At 38.6% G+C, this 22,490-nt stretch overlaps 2 protein-coding genes across 2 annotated transcripts; one reads left to right on the forward strand and one right to left on the reverse strand.

The window, feature by feature from the left end:
- Positions 1-7,620: 7,620 nt before the first annotated feature.
- Positions 7,621-16,774, forward strand: si:ch73-109i22.2 (uncharacterized). Its single transcript, XM_053638408.1, has 9 exons — positions 7,621-7,855; positions 9,791-9,996; positions 12,126-12,292; positions 12,456-12,545; positions 12,628-12,808; positions 13,977-14,234; positions 14,346-14,679; positions 15,883-16,064; positions 16,189-16,774. The coding sequence occupies exons 1-9, from the start codon at positions 7,828-7,830 to the stop codon at positions 16,336-16,338; spliced, it is 1,596 nt and encodes a 531-aa protein (XP_053494383.1). The 5' UTR covers positions 7,621-7,827; the 3' UTR covers positions 16,339-16,774.
- A 427-nt stretch (positions 16,775-17,201) lies between these two features.
- ssr2 (signal sequence receptor, beta) lies at positions 17,202-22,421 on the reverse strand. The gene is made up of 6 exons (XM_053638409.1): positions 22,340-22,421; positions 21,085-21,245; positions 20,067-20,165; positions 18,849-18,957; positions 18,061-18,138; positions 17,202-17,682 (listed from the first exon to the last, which is right to left on the reverse strand). The coding sequence occupies exons 2-6, from the start codon at positions 21,243-21,245 to the stop codon at positions 17,572-17,574; spliced, it is 558 nt and encodes a 185-aa protein (XP_053494384.1). The 5' UTR covers positions 22,340-22,421; the 3' UTR covers positions 17,202-17,571.
- Between the last annotated feature and the right edge of the window lie 69 nt (positions 22,422-22,490).

A 22,490-nucleotide genomic window follows, 5' to 3' on the forward strand; every position in this document is an offset into this window, starting at 1 on the left:
GTTCTTAAGAACGTCAATTAACTTTTGATATTTGCACACGCACGAAGTAGGCTAGGCTAACGTCAGGGTCCAGTTTTTGACCATGAACGTTACATTCACTTGCATATCCTCCCGCTGAGTTCATTGTGAACCCTCACGTTGTGACAGACTGTTATAAATGCGAGTGAAAGTGAGGAAAGTTGCACAGCATTTCGTTCCTTTACACTACATTTGGGCTAAGGACAACTAAGTGATTTTACAAATATAAGGCTCAGCATAATGCTGAGATGTGCTAGCTTGGAAACGAGAGATATGGAACTAACGTCTGAGTTGTGGCCATATTGTAGTTATTCATTCAGAACTAGTTATGGCAGGTTGTCTTTAGAATTAAGAAAAGAAAACTCCAGCACCCTTTACATAGCTAACGTTTGAGGTTACCTATATATATATATATATATATATATATATATATATATATATATATATATATTGTTGTACACTTTGTACACTTATTACATTGCAAGCTAAACCGCATGATTACATTAACATAATAAATGTCACCAGTTACACAAACAGAATATTCAGTTTATCAAATTAAAATGATCATCTAAGTCAGTCATTGCTCTTCTGGGAAAATAATGGTATCTGGTCACAATGCAGGCAGCACAGCATTGCTTGGAAGCATCTGTGGGGAAATTGTATTTACAACATATATAGTGTTGAATTTAGTTTCATAGGTTTCTGAGTTTATTTTAAAGTTGTGATTGCGTGTTTAAATGTTAGCGTGTGTGGTTTGCCTGCACACACCTTAGCTTGCCTCTACTTGGTGTGGTAGGGTTCATGGTAGGTTATGGAGCAGAGAGTACATCTGCCCACAGGACATCCACAGCACCCTACAATTTCTCCATGCTGTGGGAGCTTCTATCACTCAGAAATCACGTGAATTCAAACGGTAACTGTGATGCTAAAACTATGTTTTAAATATGCAAATTTTCAGTATCAAACTTTGGATGTTGGGGTGGGGGGGTGGGGGACTTGGACCCCCCCAGTGTACATACCATGGTTACGCCCTTGCTGGTTCCCCTCAGTCTTCCTTCCTCATGTCTTCTCAGGGAGTTTTCCCTTGGTACTGTTGTGTCTAGCTTGCCCATTAGGGATCAAAATCTTCATCCAGCTGCTTTGTAACAACACCTACAGGTGCACCTAGAAAGAAATAGAACATTGTGGACATTTTTTCATGTAATTTAATTAAAAAAGTGGAACTTTCATATATTCTAGATTCATTACATATAAAGTGAAATATTTCAAGCCATTTTTTTGGTTTTAATCTTTATGATTACAGCTTACAGCTCATGGAAATCAAAAATCCAGTATCTCAAAATATTAGAATAAAGAATTTATAATAGAGAAATGTGGACCTTCTGAAAGTTATGTTAATTTATGCACTCAGTAATTGGCCGAGGCTCCTTTTGCATGAATTACTGCTTCAATGCGGCGTGGCATGGAGTCTATCAGTCTGTGGCACTGCTGAGGTGTTATGGAGGTGCAGGTTGCTTTGATAGCGGCCTTCAAGTCGTCTGTATTGTTGGGTCTGGTGTCTCTCACAGATTCTCTATGGGATTCAGGTCAGGCGAGTTGGCTGTCCAATCAAGCACAGTAATACCACGGTCAGTAAACAGGTTATTAGTAGTTTTGGCACTGTGGGCAGATGCCAAGTCCTGCTGGAAAAGGAAATCAGCATCTCCATAAAGCTTGTCAACAAATGGACACATGAAGTGGTCTAAAATCTCCTGGTAGACGCTGCATTGACTCTCGACTTGAGAAAACACAGTGGATCAACACCAGCAGATGACATGGCATCCAAATCATCACTGACTGTGGAAACTTCACACTGGACTTCAAGCAACTTGGATTCTGCTCCTCTCCACTCTTCCTCCAGACTCTGGGACCTTGATTTCCAAATGAAAATCAAAATTTACTTTCATCTGAAAAGAAGACTTTGGACCACTCAGCAATGGTGTTTTTAGTAAAAAGGTGTTTTGAGCTAATTATCTGATTAGAGCTTTTCTCAGGTCAACATTGCTGTATTATAAATTCTTTATTCTAATATTCTGAGATACTGGATTTTTTATTTCCATGAGCTGTAAGCCGTAATCATCAAAATTAAAATAAAAAAAGGCTTGAAATATTTCATTTATTTGTAATGAATCTAGAATATATGAAAGTTCCACTTTTTAAATTAAATTATGGGAAAAAATGAACTTTTCCATGATATTAAAATTTTTTGAGACGCACCTGTACATACAATATATACATGCACAAAGAAAATGTAATGTCAAATTGAATACAATAAAAAATATTATGAGTACATGGATAATTACATGGATATTAATTCAACTGAACACAACAATATTTCAACAGAAATAATTTAACCCAGGCACCAGTTTTGTCTCTCTCTGACAGTACATTGAGAGGCTGTAATGTAAGTGCTAGAATTTAGTATTAGCACAAACGAAAAAAATGAATAATACACTTGATTCCAGGTGAAAATCCCCATGAGACATCAATAAAGCATCAACTTCAATTGATAATATAATAATAATAAAAAAAGATAAGCGCTTTAATTGAGTGCATACCCATACTTAATACCGGAATATGAATAGTAATGTGAAACTGAATTGTGTGACGTATCTGTCAAATTATATATGTTTTACTTCACAAAATGCTGGTTTGAAAATTGCAATATTATTTTAATGTGTAATTTTTATTTATGTATGACATTTAATGTATAATTTAGGGGGAAATGGTCAATAATTGAAAAACAGTATACTATAAATTAAATGCATTTATTCAGTCCCATTTTCATACATCAAAAATTTTTATTTGATCAAATTAAAAGCTTAAGAAATAATTATTTAGAGATTTATTGTAGCAGACTGAATGTACAACTAACATGCCATCTCATATTCGCACATGGATATTTTGCTTTGGATAGCATTAGAACAGTAAAATTCATCCTGACTGTCCTGAGTGACTCTTATAAAGAACAGTAGGGTAGGAACAGCGAGAATAAAGGGTGTGTTGTCTTTTATTTATAAATTATCATCATGTGAATAAATATGATTGGCACACGGTGGCTTAGTGGCTAGCATGTTTGCCTGTTTGCCTCACACCGCCAGGGTTGGGGGTTCGATTCCCGCCGCTGCTCTGTGTGCGTGGATTTTGCATGTTCTCCCTGTGCTGCGGGGGTTTCCTCCCCTAATCTAAAGACATGCATGATAGGCTGATTGGCATGTCCAAAGTGTTCGTAGTGTGTGAATGTGTATGTGATTGTACCCTGCGATGGATTGGCACCCTGTCCAGTACTCCTGTACTAGACGAGGTACCCCCTGTACTCCACCTCGTGCCCCATGCCTCCTGGGATAGGCTCCAGGTTTCCCCTGACCCTGGCGGATAAGTGGTGTAGAAGATGGATGGATAAATATGATTTTTTTTTAAAGTTGAAGAGCAAGTGAGAAGTGCTTTTATGCCATCTAGTGGATAAACTGAGTCAGTAGAACTTATTATACTTTTCAAAAACTCTAAGATGTCTAGCCCTGCTATTTGGGATGCGTTTTGTTTTTGTTATAATTCATTCTGAAAAGAAGATAATTACAATAAAGCCTGAAGGAAGACACACTTTTAACAGCATACATAAATCCTGCACCCAGAGAGTCTCAAGTCTAGTAAATGTTCTTACATTAGCCGTTTAAGGAATATGCAAAATCCATAGCACAGAATCTAAACAATATGTCTTGATAGTCATTATTTTCCACTCTTCATTCTCTCGATGGACAAGGGGTTTACAGTGTTTAATTAATCAACAGGAAAAAGGTCAAAAAATTATTTTCATGTACAGTGTCGATATATTTCAATTATAGGTATTCAGTGTAATAAAAGTACTCACACTACCTGTGATACTGAAAGCCATGTTATGAGACTTTATCACAAAATCTATATCACACATTGCCTAATTCCCATAATTCACTGAGTGTAATTTTTTTTAAGACTGTGACTTAGTTTTGTGATTTTGTGAATACTTAAAAAAAGAAGATAAAGTATAAACTTACATTGGAACAATACTAGATGTAAAATGTTTTATTTTTCTCTATTGATCCCAGTGTTTGGTGACTAGATTCCTGTAGCAAGGTGAAAAATGACTTGAAAACTGAAAATTCTCACTAAAATGGGAGAAATATAGGAGAATATTCAGATCTTTGTTTTATTTTCAGTAGTTATCCAACCTGCTACATAAATCTAACCAGAAAAGGTCAGCTTGATCAACAGAGAACAAAATTGCAAAGAAACCCAAGACATCTGTGGGAAAATTAGAGAGTTGAAGAGTACAATTTTTAGGTCAAGTTAGACCAAGCAACGTTGGAGTGCAAATACACCATGTGATTCCACTGCATTTTCCAGTATATGATATGTGATTTTTTAATTTTTTTTTTACATCTTTGCACTAAATAGGGCATACCGCTTGCAACCCTGTACACACCTTAATAAAAATAAATACATTAAAAAAAATCAATGCCATGTATGCCGTGTTCAGACAAAGATCTTGAGAAACTCAAAGGTCGCAGCAACCTGCTTGGCCTAGACAAACGAGTGGCATTCCTTTTAGTGTTCAGGGGCAGAGCTTTCGTGTCCAAAGACAAAATCCTGCCACATATCCCCAGAGGAGAACTCACTCCCATGGAGGAGGCCAACAGAGAAGCTCATGGAGGGGTACAGGACGTGACGGTGGTCCTGCATAGGGGTCAGGGGCTGGCCGTCGAATGTTCCTCCCAACTTTCATGGGCCAGACCAGTAGGTTTTATCCACAATAGCTCACAGGTATCAGCTACAGTTTAGATGGCAACCCCCCCCCCCCTTTTTTTTTTTCAAGGGGCGAATGACTATTGTCAAAGACCCACTGTTGATGGAAGAGGTGCCATCTCTTTTACAAAAAGGGGCAATCATAAAGGTACCCTTCAATAAATTCTTCCATTCAAAATTATTCAATGCAATGCAGTCCATATGGGCAGGAGAATGGTTCACGTTCCTGGACTTTAAAGACGTGTATTTCCACATTCCAATTTATCCACAGCACAGGCCTTTCACCGCTTTACTTTTCAAGGCCATGCTTTTCAGTTCCAGGTCAGTAAGTGGCAAATGGGACACCCCTTTGTCATCAGAACACATAAATGTACTCGAACTGAGGGCTGATCATCTCGCTTTCAAGGGTCTGTTACCATTTTTACTCCACAAGCATGTGCTAGTGAGAATGGACAGTACCGCTGCAGTTTACCACATAAATCACCAGGGTGGGACGAAATCACTATGCTGTCTCCAGGTGGCAACGGATCTGCTGACATTTTGTCCAGAACAGGGCCTCTCCCAGGAGAGTGGTGGTTACACATGGGGGTAGTAGCCCAAATTTGAGCCTGATACAGGGCAGCTCAGGTAGATCTTTTTGCCTCCAGGGAGATGACCCATTGCCTGGGATGATACTCCCTCACGGTATAAGAAGGCAGCATAGGCCTGGATGCTCTGCCACAAGAGTGGCCAACAGGCTTATTATACACTTTCCCTCCTTCTCTGATTTCCTAGGTCCTCCAGAGGATCAGGGAGGGTCATTGAACATAGTTGCTACATGTTGGACGGGAAGACCATGGTTCCTGGACCTAGTTCAGCTGATTCCGGGTCCCCTGTGGCAACTACCATTATGGGCGGATCTTCTGTCCCAAATGGACAGGGAGATTTGGCATCCAAACCCAATGGCACTGCACTTGTGGGTATGGCCTCTGCAGAGTCCATCCCTCAACAGCTAGATGCAACTGATACTTGTGACATTGAATAACACCAGCGCCCCATCTACTCACGTTAATTACTCCATAAAGTGAATGGTGTTTAGGCATGAATGATGATCCAATAACCTGCTCTGTGCCACTTGTCCTTAGATTCCTGAAGTCTCAACTGGATCAGGGCAAAGCAGCCAGTACAATCAAGGTTTATGCCTCATCTATTTCAGCATCTCATGGGGGAGTTGATGACCAGCCAATAGGCTGACATCCCTTGGTATGTCAGTTTCTGAAGGGAGCTCATCTCTTGTGTCCAAATTGCACTTTGCAGGTAGCAAATTGAGATTTGCCTTTCGTACTAAACTCTCTCACTAAACCCCCATATGAGGCTATGGCTGATGCAGACTTAAAAGCTTTGTCTCTCAAGACAGCTTTTCTCTTGGCTATATGCTCTGCAAAAAGGGTAAGAGAATTGTGTGCCCTATCCATTAGTGATGATTGTTTACATTGGAGGCCAGATGGCACAGGGGGGCAAATACCTTTTTACAAAAAGTACTTAATCATCGGTTTAGAAATCAAGTTCTGGAGGTAGTTCAAATTCAACCCCCTTCTTCTTCACAGGCAGAACAGCCGAGTTTACTCACCCTTTGTCCAGTAAGGGCATTACACACCTATGTAAATTTTACTCAGACTTTGAGGAAGTCTCATTCTCAGATTTTTGTTTGCTATGGAAAGGCCAGACCAGGGTTGGTTCACATTGGTTGGTTGATGTTATTTCCCATGCTCATACATAAAGAGGGTTGCCAGTTCTTACGGCAATACGGACCCACTCAACCACAAGTAGCTACTTCATAGGCCACCCTAAAAGGAGTTCCTGTTTTTACAGAGTTGACATAACTAGTGCAACACTTGTCAGCACTGCAGTTTTGATGTCTCTTGCCCAGCGAGGTGGGAATAGTTTGGATTCCGTAGTTCCTCGCGACCCTGTTGATATGAGTCATCCTATTTAGACCATAGTGATGGTCAGAGGGAGGTCAAAACAGATCATAAGTTATGAATATAACTATGGATCTGTGAGACGGAAGGATGACCGTCACTATCCTTGTCGTTCGGAACACTGGGGCCAAGGTAAGAGAATGAGCCGGAAGTTTAACCCACTTTTATAAGTGGGCGACATTCTGCTTTATTTACACCATAGTGACAGTCATCCTTCAATCTCACAGCTCCATAGTTATATTCATAACTTACATTTTCCTCCAGAACGTCTCCCATCCAGGTGCTGGCCAAGCTCAATGCTGCTTAACTTCAGTGGGAAACCAGGAAACCAAGTTGTGAAAAACATGAATGACAATGAATATTTTTAGGTTTAGGTTTAGACCTTTGGTCTAAACTGTACATGATAAATGCTTTATTAAGAAGAATATCATGGATGCCCTGGATCAGAAGTTCTATTCTATGAAGCTGAAGAAAATGTATTTTTCCCCCTTCTCTTCTCTTGATCTCATTGTTCTCTGCCTTCGCTCTCTTTCTCTTCCTGTGTGGTTTTTAAAGGACGCAAACTGCCATTCTCTCTCTTTCTCTCTGTCTCTCAGTTTCTCTGAGTTTCTCTATCTCTCAGAAACACATTCCTGGTTCTATGCCGGCATCAATAGTTCATAAATGGCTGTACTGGCTAATAATTTGGCTATGTTACTAAAAATTTATGGTGTACAGTTTCACTTAACTTTAACTGATAAATAGCTCAGAGACTTTAGGGTTCCACAAAATGAATTTTCAACAATAATACAACTGATTTCTTCAACAGTAATACAACAATTCTATGTTGAAAAACTTTTAACAAATTGAGAGATTCAAAGTAGGGCACAAGCTCTTTCCTTCTCTTCCCCCATCTCTCTCTCTCTCTCTCTCTCTCTCTCTCACACACACACACATACACCCACACTCATACACACACAGTCTCAGTGACGCAAAAACACTTATGAACAGTTGACGAGTTGACAATACACCCAGCATCCTGTCTCTAAAGATGGACTTTGACTATCAAAAAATTAAAGGTCAGTCACTTTTAATTTATTTAAATAGACAAACATCTATCCACAGTACTTACAGTGTAGTAACGTTCCTCAAGCATTATGGAACTTCTAAACAGGGTTCTCTGGTGTGTGTTTTACCACCATTCTCTTAGGTGTTTAATTTTCTCAACAGTGATAGTGTTATTGTACTGTAGGTCACGTTATACCATTGAGTACTGCAGTCATCACTTTGTGTTCTGTTCCATATCAACATTATGTTATTAGCGTTAGCATTAAAGTCTGTTACTTTAATGGTTAAGTGCTGAATTGTAATGTATTTATTTACATATCCAGTACATCATGCATTCAGAATCATTTTGTTAATAACAGGAAATAGTATAATAGCATGCAGTGTGTGCACTATAATTTATTATAATCTCTATTAAATCTAGATGTTATACTCTATATATAACATCACTGTGGTTACAGAGAGATTTGGCATTTCCGCTCTGCAGGCCATTTTGCGATTCAGGTCATGTGTGAATATGTGTCACTTTAAAAGTAAAGATAAAGCTATCACTCTAAAGAGAAGTGTTAATGCCCTTTCAAACTGAAGAGATGGAAGAGTTTACAAACTTGTGCAAGAGATTATTATTGAATATGTGTTCTTGGATATAAGTTTATTATTATTATTATTATTATTATTATTATTGACAAAACTCTTACAATAATTCCTTAGCTCAACACAATTATTTCAGAAAGCTACAAGTATGTGGAACACATTATTAAGTAAATGTACTGTAGACATGTTACAAACTGTCTATAGAGTGTCATGAAGCGGAAAAATCAATTGATTTTTCAGCAGAATCATACAATCAACATGGTCGGCATGAACTGAACTTGAAATTTCATCCAAATTATGTGAAACAAACAAAAATAAACAGACAATTTATAGTACATAAAGCGTGTATGGAATTTCTACTAAACATCAGCAACCATAAACCGTTATCATATCATTTACAATCAGTTATAGACTGGCTTAAAGCAGTCACGAGACAGGGTTTTGGTCGTTTTGAATTGGTTTGTTGACTCTTTCTAGAATATCTACATAGAGTGTCATCAAACTTTTTAACCTCCATTTCAGGAACTATATATTTTTATTTACTCAGCACTGATAGCTCAGTACTTCAAAAAGAGATGTGCCAGTAAAGTTCATGTCAGTAAGAAATACAGAACCATGAATACTACGAAAAATCATGTGTCAATAAATTCCGTGTCACAATACTTGTCTTATATCACGGTCATGAAAAAATTAGTATATGTTTCTGTGGTTAGATTTTTAACCAAAGGCGCCATTGCAGGATTTCATCAGGGCGGTGAAGGATACTTTCTATGTTGCTTTTAAATTAGTCCTAAATGAGGAAATTTTCAAGATGGCTGCACTGATGTTGCCCTTTATTTTGGAAATGCAAACTTCCTGCCCAATTGTTCAGCATACAGAAGGAATATGTTCTACTCAGTGGAACATAGGGTAGTGACAATATTTTGAAATGGCTTTGATTTAAAAAAACAAAACAAAAAAAAAAACACTGTGTGGATTTAAATTAAATTATATAACTGATTATTGGCACATGCCTCATTTCAAATATTTACAAATACTTTAGCTATTTGAATTTAGAATGACTTTTTATTATTTTTTATCTTTACTGAATATAAATTCTGAAAGAAATTTATAAATGTTCTGTAGCACGCAATACTTTTTTAGACTGTATACTGCATATAGTATGTAGTTTATTACCAAAATGCTTTGAAAAGACTTTTTCAAAAATATAGAAACAATTATGACAAATGTAGAAACTATTACAGCAATTAAATATCACCCTACTGTACATATTGTTCAATATTATTGTAATTTAAAAAAACAACAACAATGCAATTGAATTATAATTGAATTGAGACAATTTGTTTTGTGTATAGATGAGGAATCTCGTCAGAGGGAGGAGCGAATCAGCTCTCTCCCAGCCCTACAGCCAAGACCCATGCCTCGACCATCTATTGCTACAGAAACTGCATCTGCTATCCATAAGCCTCCAATCAAACCTAGACGCAGCATCAAATGCCGTCCCGTCACACAGCCAGGATCAGGAGAATCGCACAGTCAGACCAATCAGATGGAGAATGAGGTAACTACTACCCAATCAGTGATCAGAGCCCTCATGAATATTAACAACCTTAATTTAGAGCAATTTTAATGAGAACTAGAGTGATGGTTATATTTGTTTCTAGTTACTTCATATCTATCATTAGCTTGGCAATGAAACTATTTCAGGTTGCACTTTTTCAGTCACTGCTGGTGTTATGGGTGTGTCTGTGTTAATATACAGAAGTGGGATGAAATATATCAACTTCAAATGCAGATTAAATGTATGGGGTGTTTTACTCTGTGCAATCACCTGATATGAGCATCACTTATAAGCTACACGGATTTACCCTTTGGGCTTGAAAGAAATCTTGCTGCATTTGATGTACCTCGGAAGTGTGAAGAGCTCGGAATTACACCACTCTTGACCTCTGAGCTACAAAGTGGGGAAAAAACACCTCAACAAGCTAGTCAGCTAACTGTGGAGTGATGTATATTTACCTTCTCAGAACGGTGAACTATATAGGCAGTATTATAGATTTAACAATATGTCTGTATGTTGATTGAGAAAAAGCTAATATTATTATAGCCAGGATAACTCATTTAAAGGTAAGTAAGTAGTACTTTTTTTTTTTTTTTTTACTGTTCATGCTGTGAGCAGCTATGTTGAGTTGATGTCAGGGTTCTGGGTTTCATAGTAGGAATTCCTATTAGGTTGAGGGGGCATTTTCTTTGTTTTTTCCCTAGATAGAGGTCAGAAAATTACAAGTTACAGCCTTTACTTGAATGCAGCATTACCCCTAGTATTAATTCTTGACCATTGGTGGTGGTGTGCTTGGTTCAACAAAAGTTCAAAATGATCTGTAATAAGACATTCCCATCCATCCATATTCCATGAAGCTTATCCTACACAGGGTGGCCGGGGAGCCTGGCGCCTATCCCAGGGAGCACAGGTTGGGTTGGAATAGGGTGCCAATCCATCACAGGGTACAATCACATATACTTTCACACACTATGGACAATTTGGAAATGCCCATCAGCCTATAATATGTCTTCGGACTTTGTGGGAGTAAACCTAAGTATCTGGAGTTAACCCGTGAAGCATGGGCAGAAAATACAAGCTCTGTTCATCCAGGGTGGAGGGGGGATTCAAACCCCCAGCTTGCCCCCTAACGGTGGTTGGTAAGCGTGTTCCGTAACGGTGGTTGGTAAGTGTGCTAACCACTAAGCCACTGTGCCCTCCACAATAAGACATTTGTTAACAGCAAATAATCTGAAGTGGATGCCAAAAAATGAAATCATTTAAATCATTGAGAGACAGATTTGAAAGACAAAGCAATGCCAGTCCATTTACACCAGCCGCCCCTAGTTAACATTAATATTTACCGTAATTACGATTTCTCAGGTAGAGAAGATCTGGCTAAGGCCAAGGATTTCACACATGATTTTCCAAGCATGCATTTCAAGTTAAGGTAAATTTTTAATAAAATCAGTTTGTAACTTAAGATATAGTAGTTACATTCCTTTTATACAGTGCTTTGCATAAGTATTGACCCCCTTGGTCCTTTCCATTTCCCCTAGCACTGAAATGGATTTAATTGGTATGTTATATCACAGTTGTGTGCAAAATAGTCCATAATGTCTAAGCAAATAAAAAAAGTACAAACAAACATCTGAAATTATTAATATTCACACCCATTCCCCCAACCAAGTGAATACTTTGTTTGGCTGTGATTATAAATGTGAACCTGTTGGTGTACGTTTTGGTCTAGACTCTGGGTTATGCTTATGCAAGGCTGTTTACTGCTGTATGGAAATCAAACAGATGAACCAGGCTTCTCCGAATTCTAGATTGATCACACAGACTTTGAGTGCCATTGTATTGCCAACAACACAAACGATATGGCAGAAGCACAATGGGTGAGTGGGGGAGCAAGTGTACAAAACCACTTGTTGGTTTATAGTTGGTTTATAGATACCTGGCATTCTATGTTAGCCTGAGACCTTGGAAGCCACTGCTGCTCTATGCCTATTTTTATCCAGATTACCTCATCTACTCATCGTTTAAAATGCTTTACAGGAATAAACTGGGGAGATTATATTAAACTGAATGTAAAGTATATTAAAGAATAAGTGGTGTGTGTGTGTGTGTGTGTGTTTGTGCACGCTCAGGAACGGAAGCGAATTGCTCCATCTCAGGTGCTGAAACCTGCAGGGCCCCTGGATGCTCAGACTCCATCTCTGCAAGCTCATAATCTGCTGTGGTTTCAGAGAACGCAGCTGCCTCCCTGGCAGCCAAAACCCGTGTCTCTGTGGCGCCATGGCTTTGCCACGCGCAGGTTCTCTCTCCCGTCACTCTCTCAAACACACACGCTCTTTCAAAGCATGAATGTCACAGCTACTACAGGTGCAGGCATCCAACCACATTTAGCACCTTGTATATAAGATGTCCTATTTTAAACTACTGCATAGATGCTGTTTTTTGTTGTTTGTCTTTCTCAGGGAAGCAGAGCAAGTACTGCAGGATAAGCAGCAGGGCTGTTACCTGTTGAGGCTCAGTGAGTCGAAGGTGGGCTTTGTACTCTCTTATAGGTATGTACCCATGTGGAAGCATGCCCTTTGCAGCTATACACATACACACAATTACGCACACTCAAATGTTATTCAATTCCAGAGGTGAAGACAAGTGCCGTCACTTCCTCATAGAGCAAGAATGTGATGAGCCTGGGACGGAAGGTTACTACATCATAGCTGGCGAGAACAGCAGGCATAACAGTCTTGAGGGTCTGATAAACTACTATACCCACAATCCAGTGGGGCCTTTTAATGAAACACTCACTGTGCCTTACGTGCAGGTATGATTCTGTTCACACATGCTAATATACAGACATCCCCTCTACCCTCCTTTTCTTTAATACATGTATATTATATAATATGTACATATATATATATAATATCTTTATGTGCTTGATGTGGCTTAATGTCCCTAATGAATATGAAAAATCAAACTTTTTTTGGAATGATTAAAAAAATAATAATCCCAGTGATCTGAGAATAATTAGATATAATATAGCCGCAATCAGCGGGGTCCAAGCACCTTTCACAAATAGTGCCCCAGTTGCTAGTTCTTGCCAAGTAACATAGAAAAAAGAAACCAATCCTTTCCAGAAAGGGTCAATGTTGGTGAAGGTTTTCATTCCAATCAAGCAGAAGCTACACCTGAAAGCCAAGAGCAACTACTTCAACAGGTGGAATCTGGTGTGGATCCTACTTGATTGGAATGAAAACCTGAAAACCATATTGGCCATTTGCGGATAAGATATTGCCATAACACTGCCATAAATGAACATACTTTACAAGTATTACACCAAGTTAGCACAATGTTTGGCATGGGTTAATAGTGGGAATTCATTCTTTAAAAAACATTATTTAAAAATATAAAATATCTGAAAATAACTAGATTAATAAAACCATAAAAATAAACAAACAAACAAAACAGTGCTCTCAACTGACCTTCATCTCATGTTTACATTCTCACATAAATTCTACACTCTTAAAAAATTGTTCCTCAGAGGTTGCTAAGCTTCCTACGGGTGTTCTGTCGCTGAATGGAAAACACTATTGTAGGGTTCAACAAAAGAATTTGTGCGTGTATGGTGTGCAACGATGGACTGGTGTCCCATCCAGGATGTAATGCCACATCACACCCAGTGTTCCTGACATAGGCTTTGCTTCCACCGAAACCCTGACTAGTGTCCACAGATTTACATGGGGGTTTTTGTGGTAAAATTGTGTATTTTGTTTCACTGCCTGCCACAATTTCTTCTACAATGCCACTTCTACAAATGTCACTTGAACTGATGAAGCTGAATACTGAACAAGATGCTACTGAAATTCTGCCCAGCTGGTAATCTATTGCAATAGAGTGAGGCATGCATACTGTATACTGCCCTGTCTATTTATAGTATTTTTACAATTTAGCATTTGTCCTTTACATACAACTTCCTTTACTACCTCATCTAGACTAACGACATCTGTGAGGATAAGCCAAAGCTGGAAGAGAGAAACGAAGCAGAGATAGGTGAAGAAAAAGAAGCCAGTCCACCAACTAGCAGAGAACATACTCCGACAGCCTACACAGGAAATGATGTACACGCTGCCCCACAGTACGCTGTGGTGAGGAAAGTTCTGAGGAAGACTCACTCTCTATCCGAGTGCATAACTGTATCTGACATGCTGCCGCTTGTCCAAGAAAATACAGATAGAGGAACAAAAACTGAGGTATCACTTTACAACACACAAAGATACAACACAAAAGATCACTGACATTACAAATTCCTTCTACTTGCTGGGTTGGACAGTCAGAATGCAAAACCTGTTTCCTCCTTCCAGAACGACACACCAGAGCATGTGTTTGGCAACATAGACACATGTGTAGGAGAAAACGTGGACCACCCTGTGGATGCACCCTATGCACGTGTCAACAAACCCCAGCGGCCAGCAGGACCTTCCTCTGCTACCATCGAAGTCACTGATGCCAATGTATGGGGTGCATCAGCAGCGTCCGATTCTCAGGCTTTCCTTAATGCTCCAGCTGCCGCAGAACAGAAATACTGGGAACTGGAGCCTATGCATACTTATGAGGAGGCTCTGCACACACGCCCTCGTGATGATCAGATTGATTTCTGCGCAGTTGGGAGGCACCGAGAAAACGCAAGGGATACAGGTGAGGAGGAGGAATATGAAGGAGAACTACAAATTTTAAAAATAAATGGAATAGCTGATAATAGTGGCTTTTATGATAGGCTGGCCTGTCCATTGGAACATTTATAGGATTAAACCAAAGAATTTCTAAATTCTGCTTAACTTCAAATAATTTGGCAGTTCAATCATGAGTGTGTGGCCCAAAATAACACACCTCAGCCCTTCTGAGTGAGGATTACAAACTAGCTAAGCATGTTAAAGAAAGTTAAGTACCATTAACTAGTGCAGCAATTGTTGCACAAGGGTGACTACATGAAAGTGCAAATATTCTATATGTAGTTATAGTGTCATAAAGCTACAGTCACAATGGGGCTTGATGTGTAAAAAAGATGGCGAGTGCCTCTTTAGGAAAATAATCAACCACAGGGATGAGCACAAAGTTGATCATTTTCCTGAAATAGAACGTCCCAATGCTTTTTATTCCTCAACAACAAACTTCCCAGCGGTTGGATTTTTAAAAATGTATTAATTGATGAGAAATCACATTTTATTCGTTTACAGTTACATTTTATGTTGTGGAACATCCGGAAGACATGTTAGTTCCTTATGATCACCTACTTCTTAGCCATTATAGTCACTCTCTCGGTCCTCCATCCTGAAAAATTTCCTATGATATAAATTATAAGCTAGACATTGAAGAATCAAAAGCTTCACAATGGAAATGATTACACACAAACTTTTTTTTTGTGTTTATTATTAGCTTTAGGTTGTGTGGATCATCCACTATACAAGGCCCTGTGAATAAGTGAATGAGCTGTTGTTATAGAAATAACAGAACGAGTGCATTAATACGATTTGTGATTTGAATTGCAGCCAGCATTATTCTCAGAAACGTGCTGTAATAGAAAATAAACCAACACCTTCTGGCCAATCAGATTCGAAACTGAAGAGTGCTGTAGTATAATTTAGAGTTAAAACATAAGTTCTTGTTATAAAGGGTTCTTTAACTACCATTTATTATTAATGTTTTAATAATATATGTAATTAAACCTGAAGTTGTGATTGCTTTCTTTGTCAAAGTTTTCAAGCCAGTCAAAAAATATTATGCCCGGGTGGACTGGTTATCATCCTTAACTAAAATTCAAGATTGTGTCACAACTGTAGACATATTAGTACTAGATGACTTCATTGCTGAGAGCTCATCTGTTTGTGATGTGTCCAGCAGATTCCCTTGCCAATCATGTCTACTCAGAGGTCAATATTAAAGGGACCAGAGATGACCCCATACCGGCTTCTCCGCCACTTCGGACCGGCACAGCATTTATTTCTACCCCGTCCTCCACAGGACCTGGTCCTAGACTGCCCCTAAGACCTGCCCGTAGACCTGTTATACCTAGCAGCACTCAGGTATGATTTTATCACATCATACCAACAATAATAAAATTTTAAAAAAAAACAGATTACACTCACTGGTTTCCAGAAAACTCACCAACAATGCTAATGAATTCTCACGAACACTATTTTTCCACAGAATTTTGGTGTTTCAGCAATGAGGAATACACCCCCTTACCAACCCGAGCAGGCGCTGGCAGGAAACTCTGAGTCATCCATATACGAGCAGATTCCAGAAAGACCGAACAGATCCAGACCTCCATTGCCACCTCTGAACGGCAAACGCTAACTCCAGATCATCTCCCACGGACATCTAACCCTTCCTACTAGCAAATACATCTGTTTTACACTGAATAAGATCGCTACTCATAGCATAGAAACATAGAAAAAGATAAATACTGGCACGAAAAGCACACAGGAATCATTTCATTTGATTCATATGGTGCTGTACATTGTAATGCTTAACCTTATCCTGAACTGGTCACTTTAGTGTTCATTTTCTTTGTTTCGACACAGGTGTCTTTAACATTGGATCTTATGTTTGGTTGCATAAATATTCAGCATGAACTTTAATCTTATAGATCGACAGCATCTTCAGTCTTATTCACCACAGTCCTTGAAAGCGAAGTGTATATAAAGAGGATTTAGATCTACTATGCAGTGGAATAAATGTCAGTTAGAATATAAAATTTATATAGATTCATTAATAAAGCATTTTATATAAACTTCGACTTGTTTTGGGGGTATGAAATTAACAGCTACAAGTACTTTGGCACATTTACAACAGAACCAACTCATGATCCGATCAGACATTCCTATGTTTGGTCCTTTTGACCACACTACTCAATAAATAAGGAATCACGGGGTGATTGTAAGACCGTGGAACTCAACTTCAGACATGTGACACACTGATTACACCAATTAATAGCAATTTACATTAAAGTGAAGCTGTTATTTATCTTCTTTAACTCATTTGCACATCTGAGCAGTTGAGGGTTAAGGGCCTTGCTCAAGGGCCCAGCAGTGGCAGCTTGGCAGTTCTGGGGTTTGAACTCATGACCGTCCGATCAGAAGTCCAACAGCTTAACCTCTGAGCTACCACTGCCCCTTTATGCAATTACTGTCATTAAAATTATAAACAACAAATCTCAGTTGTATTTTTTTTGTAAAAACCCACTTTTATTTATTTTCATTGTAGATCTCTGAGCAGCCATAAAGACAATAATGACCCAATTTGCCCTTAAACACTTAATAAAAAAAAAATAAAAAAAACAAACAAAAAAAATGTTGCTCACAGCCTGGAATGGCCATTATGATAAATTATGAAGAAGGAAAGATGACTTCAGTGATGCTTCCGCATGGGTGGAAAAAGAAATACAACCATCCCATTAGACCTGTCCAAACTTGCATCCTTGGTCATGTTACCCCCAATATGGGTAATAAAATGAGTGAAAACCTCTCAAAAACCCATTCCTACACCACCCTTAACCCCGTTTTAATGCCTTAACCCTACACTTCTCCATTAGTTCTTCTTGGTCTTGGGAGAGTCGTATTTCCTCTTGCTGGAGTACCAGAGGAGCAGCGGGATGCCGATGGAAGGCAGAGTCATCACACCAAAAGCAGCCCAGTCCAGCTATGGAAACACACACACATTGCACATGTCTCTTATTGTCATTCTGGAATCTGATCTCTTGCAGTGAACTACTAGAATGGTAAGGCGAAGATGATATCACTTGAGGCATCAACACTGGGACCAAGTCCAGTTTAAGCTGCAGAACTTTTCAATGGATTTACTCAATTAAGTCATGATATCTCCGTTACATGCAAATGAATTATGTTACTCACTCCTGTATTTGCTTGTATCCAAATTCGCTGCTTAAACTGACTAATTTAATGGCTTGAAGGAGAAATATGGGGACTGAATATTTGTCAGAATTGCTCTCAAGTGTGAGGACCGTCTGAGACACCAAGGGAAACTCTTCTGAGGATTGAGATACAATTAAACACTTACATAATGTGGAGAAAAGCGTCTGTCAAACTCCCTCTGGGCCAGAATGCCTCCCTGACCAGGAGCGCTGGTGTAACCAACCTAACAAGAGAGCAAATCTCGATTACTGTATAAATATCACGTTTACATAATGCTCCCTTGGACACAGCTTATAAGCAAAGTCCATTTAAAGTCACCTCCAAAAGTATTGGAACAGCAAGGCTAATTCTAATGTTTTCGCTATACATTGAAGACATTTGGGTTTGAGATCAAAAGATAAATGAGACAACAGATCATACCAAGAGCAGACATTTAGAGCTATTAATTCTTTCAACAATCAATTTAACAGGGCACACCTGGGCAGCAAGAAATGCCCATCAGTCATACGTTCCAATATTTTTGATCACTTAGATTAGTTCAAACAAAAGGTGCATGTTCTATGTTTCTGTAAGTTTCTAAGTAATCTGAAATTCTGAACTGTCCTGTGTTAATCTTTCAATCTCAAACCCAAATGTCTTCAATGTATAGCAAAAACAACAGAATTGGACTTTCTGTTCCAATACTTTTTATGTATATGCTGTTATGAACTACTCATAATGAAAGCACTCATAGGGTTTGTCCAAAATCTTAATCAGTAGCTGAAAGTAGTTTTACACACTCTACACACTGTTGTTCTGCTAAAAATATTCTATGGTAAACCCCAACCGGTTACAGCATATCCTGTTTTCAAGAGTTGTGATCACATTTTCCATCTAAAATGCATAGCAATATAAAAAAAAAGCCACACAAATAGTTGCAACAAGGAAACTCACCACGACCTGCCCGCCTTCTTGTGCCAAGTAGCTGACGGTGGCTGAGGTGAAGTTGAAGTAGCCGGCCTTCAGTGGACGCAGAACTACTGTATGAGACACATTACTGGCACTGAGAGACGGAACGAGTCAGGGAACATGCCCAATCATTGGTGGACTAAGTACAGATTATAGTGTTAGAAAATTAGGTGAATTCCTCAAGTGCTTTGTATTAAAATGCTAAAATAAAAAAATTAAATAAATAAATAAATAAATAAATAAAAACAGCCAACACAACTAATTACTTGTTTAGTGAGCTCTAACATGACAACACGTTAGGCATGAGACTATCGTTATCTTTATTACCGCAATACAAAATACAAAGTATCATGTATCGCAACATGTCTGTTTAATACACTTACACATGTGCGTAAAGAGCATGAAGCTTGCGAGGGAGAACCTCAATGCCTTAAAGCATTGTTTACTTAAACAATCCCTCCAGGATTACGTGATTTTGCGATCGCAGGAATGAACTCAAAATCACGCAAACTCACGCAAACTCTGCAATGTTCAGAGGAGCTTGAAATTTCTCAAAATCACCGCAAATTTCCCACAGGGTTGGGCCAAGATAATGAGACATCACAACGTGCATTCAGCCAAAGCCCTCCTTGGTACAAATGTATCGACCATGAGTACAGCTAAAAGGTCTCATTTACCAACAAACATCACTGCGAAAGAGCGTGCAAAACTATTTCGTGCAATTGCAATTTTGCCAAGTCAAGTAGTTTTCAAAAAAAAATAAAAAAATTTTAAAAAGCACACTAAAAGCTCCATAAGTTGCATCGGAAATTTTGAACAAAGCCACAGCAAAATCAAGCATTTTTGGCCGCAACAATCACAAAAAAAAAGCTGTATGGGCTGATTAATAGCCCAAAAAGTCAAGGTAAACCACAGGAAGCATTATGACATGTCCAACACAAGGTCTGAAGCCTTGTTTCATTTGGCCCCCACCTTATATTATTAATCCTGATCTACTTGCCTTACAGTCCAATGTATTTATATCGCAGTGGTTTGATTTATCATCATTACAAAATAAATGCATGTAATAATTTGTGTCAGTATAGTATTGTGAAGCGTATATCAGGATGCGTCCCTTATCGTGGCTTTAGTGTATCTGCTCATGCCTACAACAACAAAGCATCTAGAGCTGATAATCCTTTAAATTTGTGGTGAAAAGGATACGGGGCGATGCGATCCCACTTCACATTAAGCATCCCAGAGACGATGCCGAAATCCTCGGGAGGGAACGAGTCATCGGAGAGCTCCACTTCCAGTGCAGCACTAGAAACACGAAGAATATGGAACATAATATACGTCTTAGAAATGAGAAACGTGTTCGTAATATGAATAAAGAAACCTAAGGTTACTTTTTTTGCTTAGAAAATGACACACTGTTCACACTTACACACTCTACAATCGGCTGACCTTAGTATGACCACATTAACAGTAATAAAAAAGTAAGCCTGGCACAAAATAAGTTTGGTGATATGTGTCGACAACCTAATGTACACTCAGTGCCCACTTTATTAGGAACACCTGTACAGTTATCTGATCAGGCAATCATGTAGCAGTAGCGTAATGCAAAAAAATCATGCAGATACAGGTAAAAAGCTTCAGTTAATGTTCACATCAAACACCTGGATGGGGAGAAAGTGTGATTTCTATGACTTTAACTAGGGCATGGCTTTTGGTGCCAGATGGGCTGAATGGTTCTAATGTTTGAATTGAACATTAACTGACACGCTCAACCTGTATCTGCATGATGCTTTGCATAGTGCTGCTGCCACGTTTGGTTGATTAGATAACTGCATTAATGTGCAACGATGAGTATTTATTTAAAAAACAAAAAAACAAAGGATATCTTTTACATGATGTTTCAACACAATCACTTGACACATGCCTAAAGTGTAACGAATGAATAAAACAGCTTAGAGTGTGTTACAGTCAGTGTAAAGGTCAAGGTTTAAAGGATAATGACAGCACTGCTACCTAATGTACACTCCCGAGGAAAGTTATAAAAACAAAAATAATAAAAAATATATATATATATATATATATATATATATAAAAAAAAGGAAAAGGGGGCAGGGGTGTTCATATATTTTGAAACCAATCTTTCATAATATATAAAATGTCAGCCTACAATATCATTGTCAATGTATAAAAGTTATGGATAGCAGTGAACTGCCTTGAGTCGTACCTGGTGCCCACGTTGTAGATGTTGTACTGCAGTGTGAGGTCTCGGCCCTCCACCGCGTACCGGTTCAGCAGGGACTTGGAGGCGAGCAGGCGAGCTCCATCCTCTCCCATTGCTGCCAGAGCCAGCGAGGCAAGCACAGCAAGCACACACAGCATCCTCATCTGTGGGGTAAGAGAGACACACACATTTTAAACATCGTTCTAAAGTTTGACAATTTATAATGAAAGATCTATAATCTAAGATCTCAAAATGGGGTCCAAAAAGTAGGGTACATGTCCTGTAGCAAAATGCGGTGAAAACTCCCACACAACGTTAATATTGTGATTAAAGTGATTACATGTCTATAATGCACTTCGATAATGCGACTAAAACAGGAATACTCCACGTCTTAATTAAATTTGTGTTTATTTCGAGTATGACTTTAATCGGATTAAGGTCATCAATAGTCGCTGTTTACATGGTAGTTTCTTAATCTGAGTATCGTCTTAAATCGGATTATTGCTGTCCATGTAAACGTACTGAGTAAGTTTCCCAGCACCAAGTCTTCAGGACAGGGGACTTTGTGCTCTCTTAGGTTTCTCTGTAAAATGATGAGATTATTTGTCTTACAAGCTTCAAAATAGGAAAAAAAAGGACAGAACGACTGGTTATAGGTGCAATACATAAGTGATAACATGAACTAACTTGTTTCGCAGACATTAAACATAACTATAAATGCTTACTTTTCCATAACACTATGCCACGTTGTGTTTTATTCCTGGTTAGAATGGATACTTGTCAGTTTTTGTTTTTTTAGACGAGCAAGTCAGAACATTATAGAGTTGAAATGTATTTCAAATACAAGTGATTTTTTTTTTAAATATCCTTTCAGCATGTTATCTTTACACATACAGAACTTGCACAATAAAAAGCCTGGAATAAGAAACAATGGAACAATAATACACATATAAAGACAAGAAAACGCAACTATATATTTAATACATTTAATAATATTCTACCTCGACATAAAAAAGATAAGCGTTGAGAAGATATGAAAGCTAAACAGCTCATTGCTAGTGCTATGTGCGCTTACGTGTACTTGAGCTCTTGGCTAATCTCTGCATGGCACCATTCAGGAATATTTTCCCTTATATTACTATAACAAAACTTAAAACATTACAGAAAACCGTGCTCACAAACATAGAGTAGTTAAAACGTTGCATTAGATTTAGCATCGATGTAAATCTGTGCACATTAAAATAGTAAGTTACTATACCTTCTTCTTTCAGATCCCTTGTCGGTGGTTTGTGAAGGCTGGGCGGCGCATGCGCAGTGGTATTCATCTGCTCACAGGCATGACGTGTCTTTCGTCTTTTATTAAAACGCAGTAAAAGGGCGCATCGCCATCTAGTGTTTCGGGGTGTAAA

Source organism: Ictalurus furcatus, chromosome 12 (genome assembly GCF_023375685.1).
Source record: "Ictalurus furcatus strain D&B chromosome 12, Billie_1.0, whole genome shotgun sequence".
NCBI classification, from domain to species: domain Eukaryota; kingdom Metazoa; phylum Chordata; class Actinopteri; order Siluriformes; family Ictaluridae; genus Ictalurus; species Ictalurus furcatus.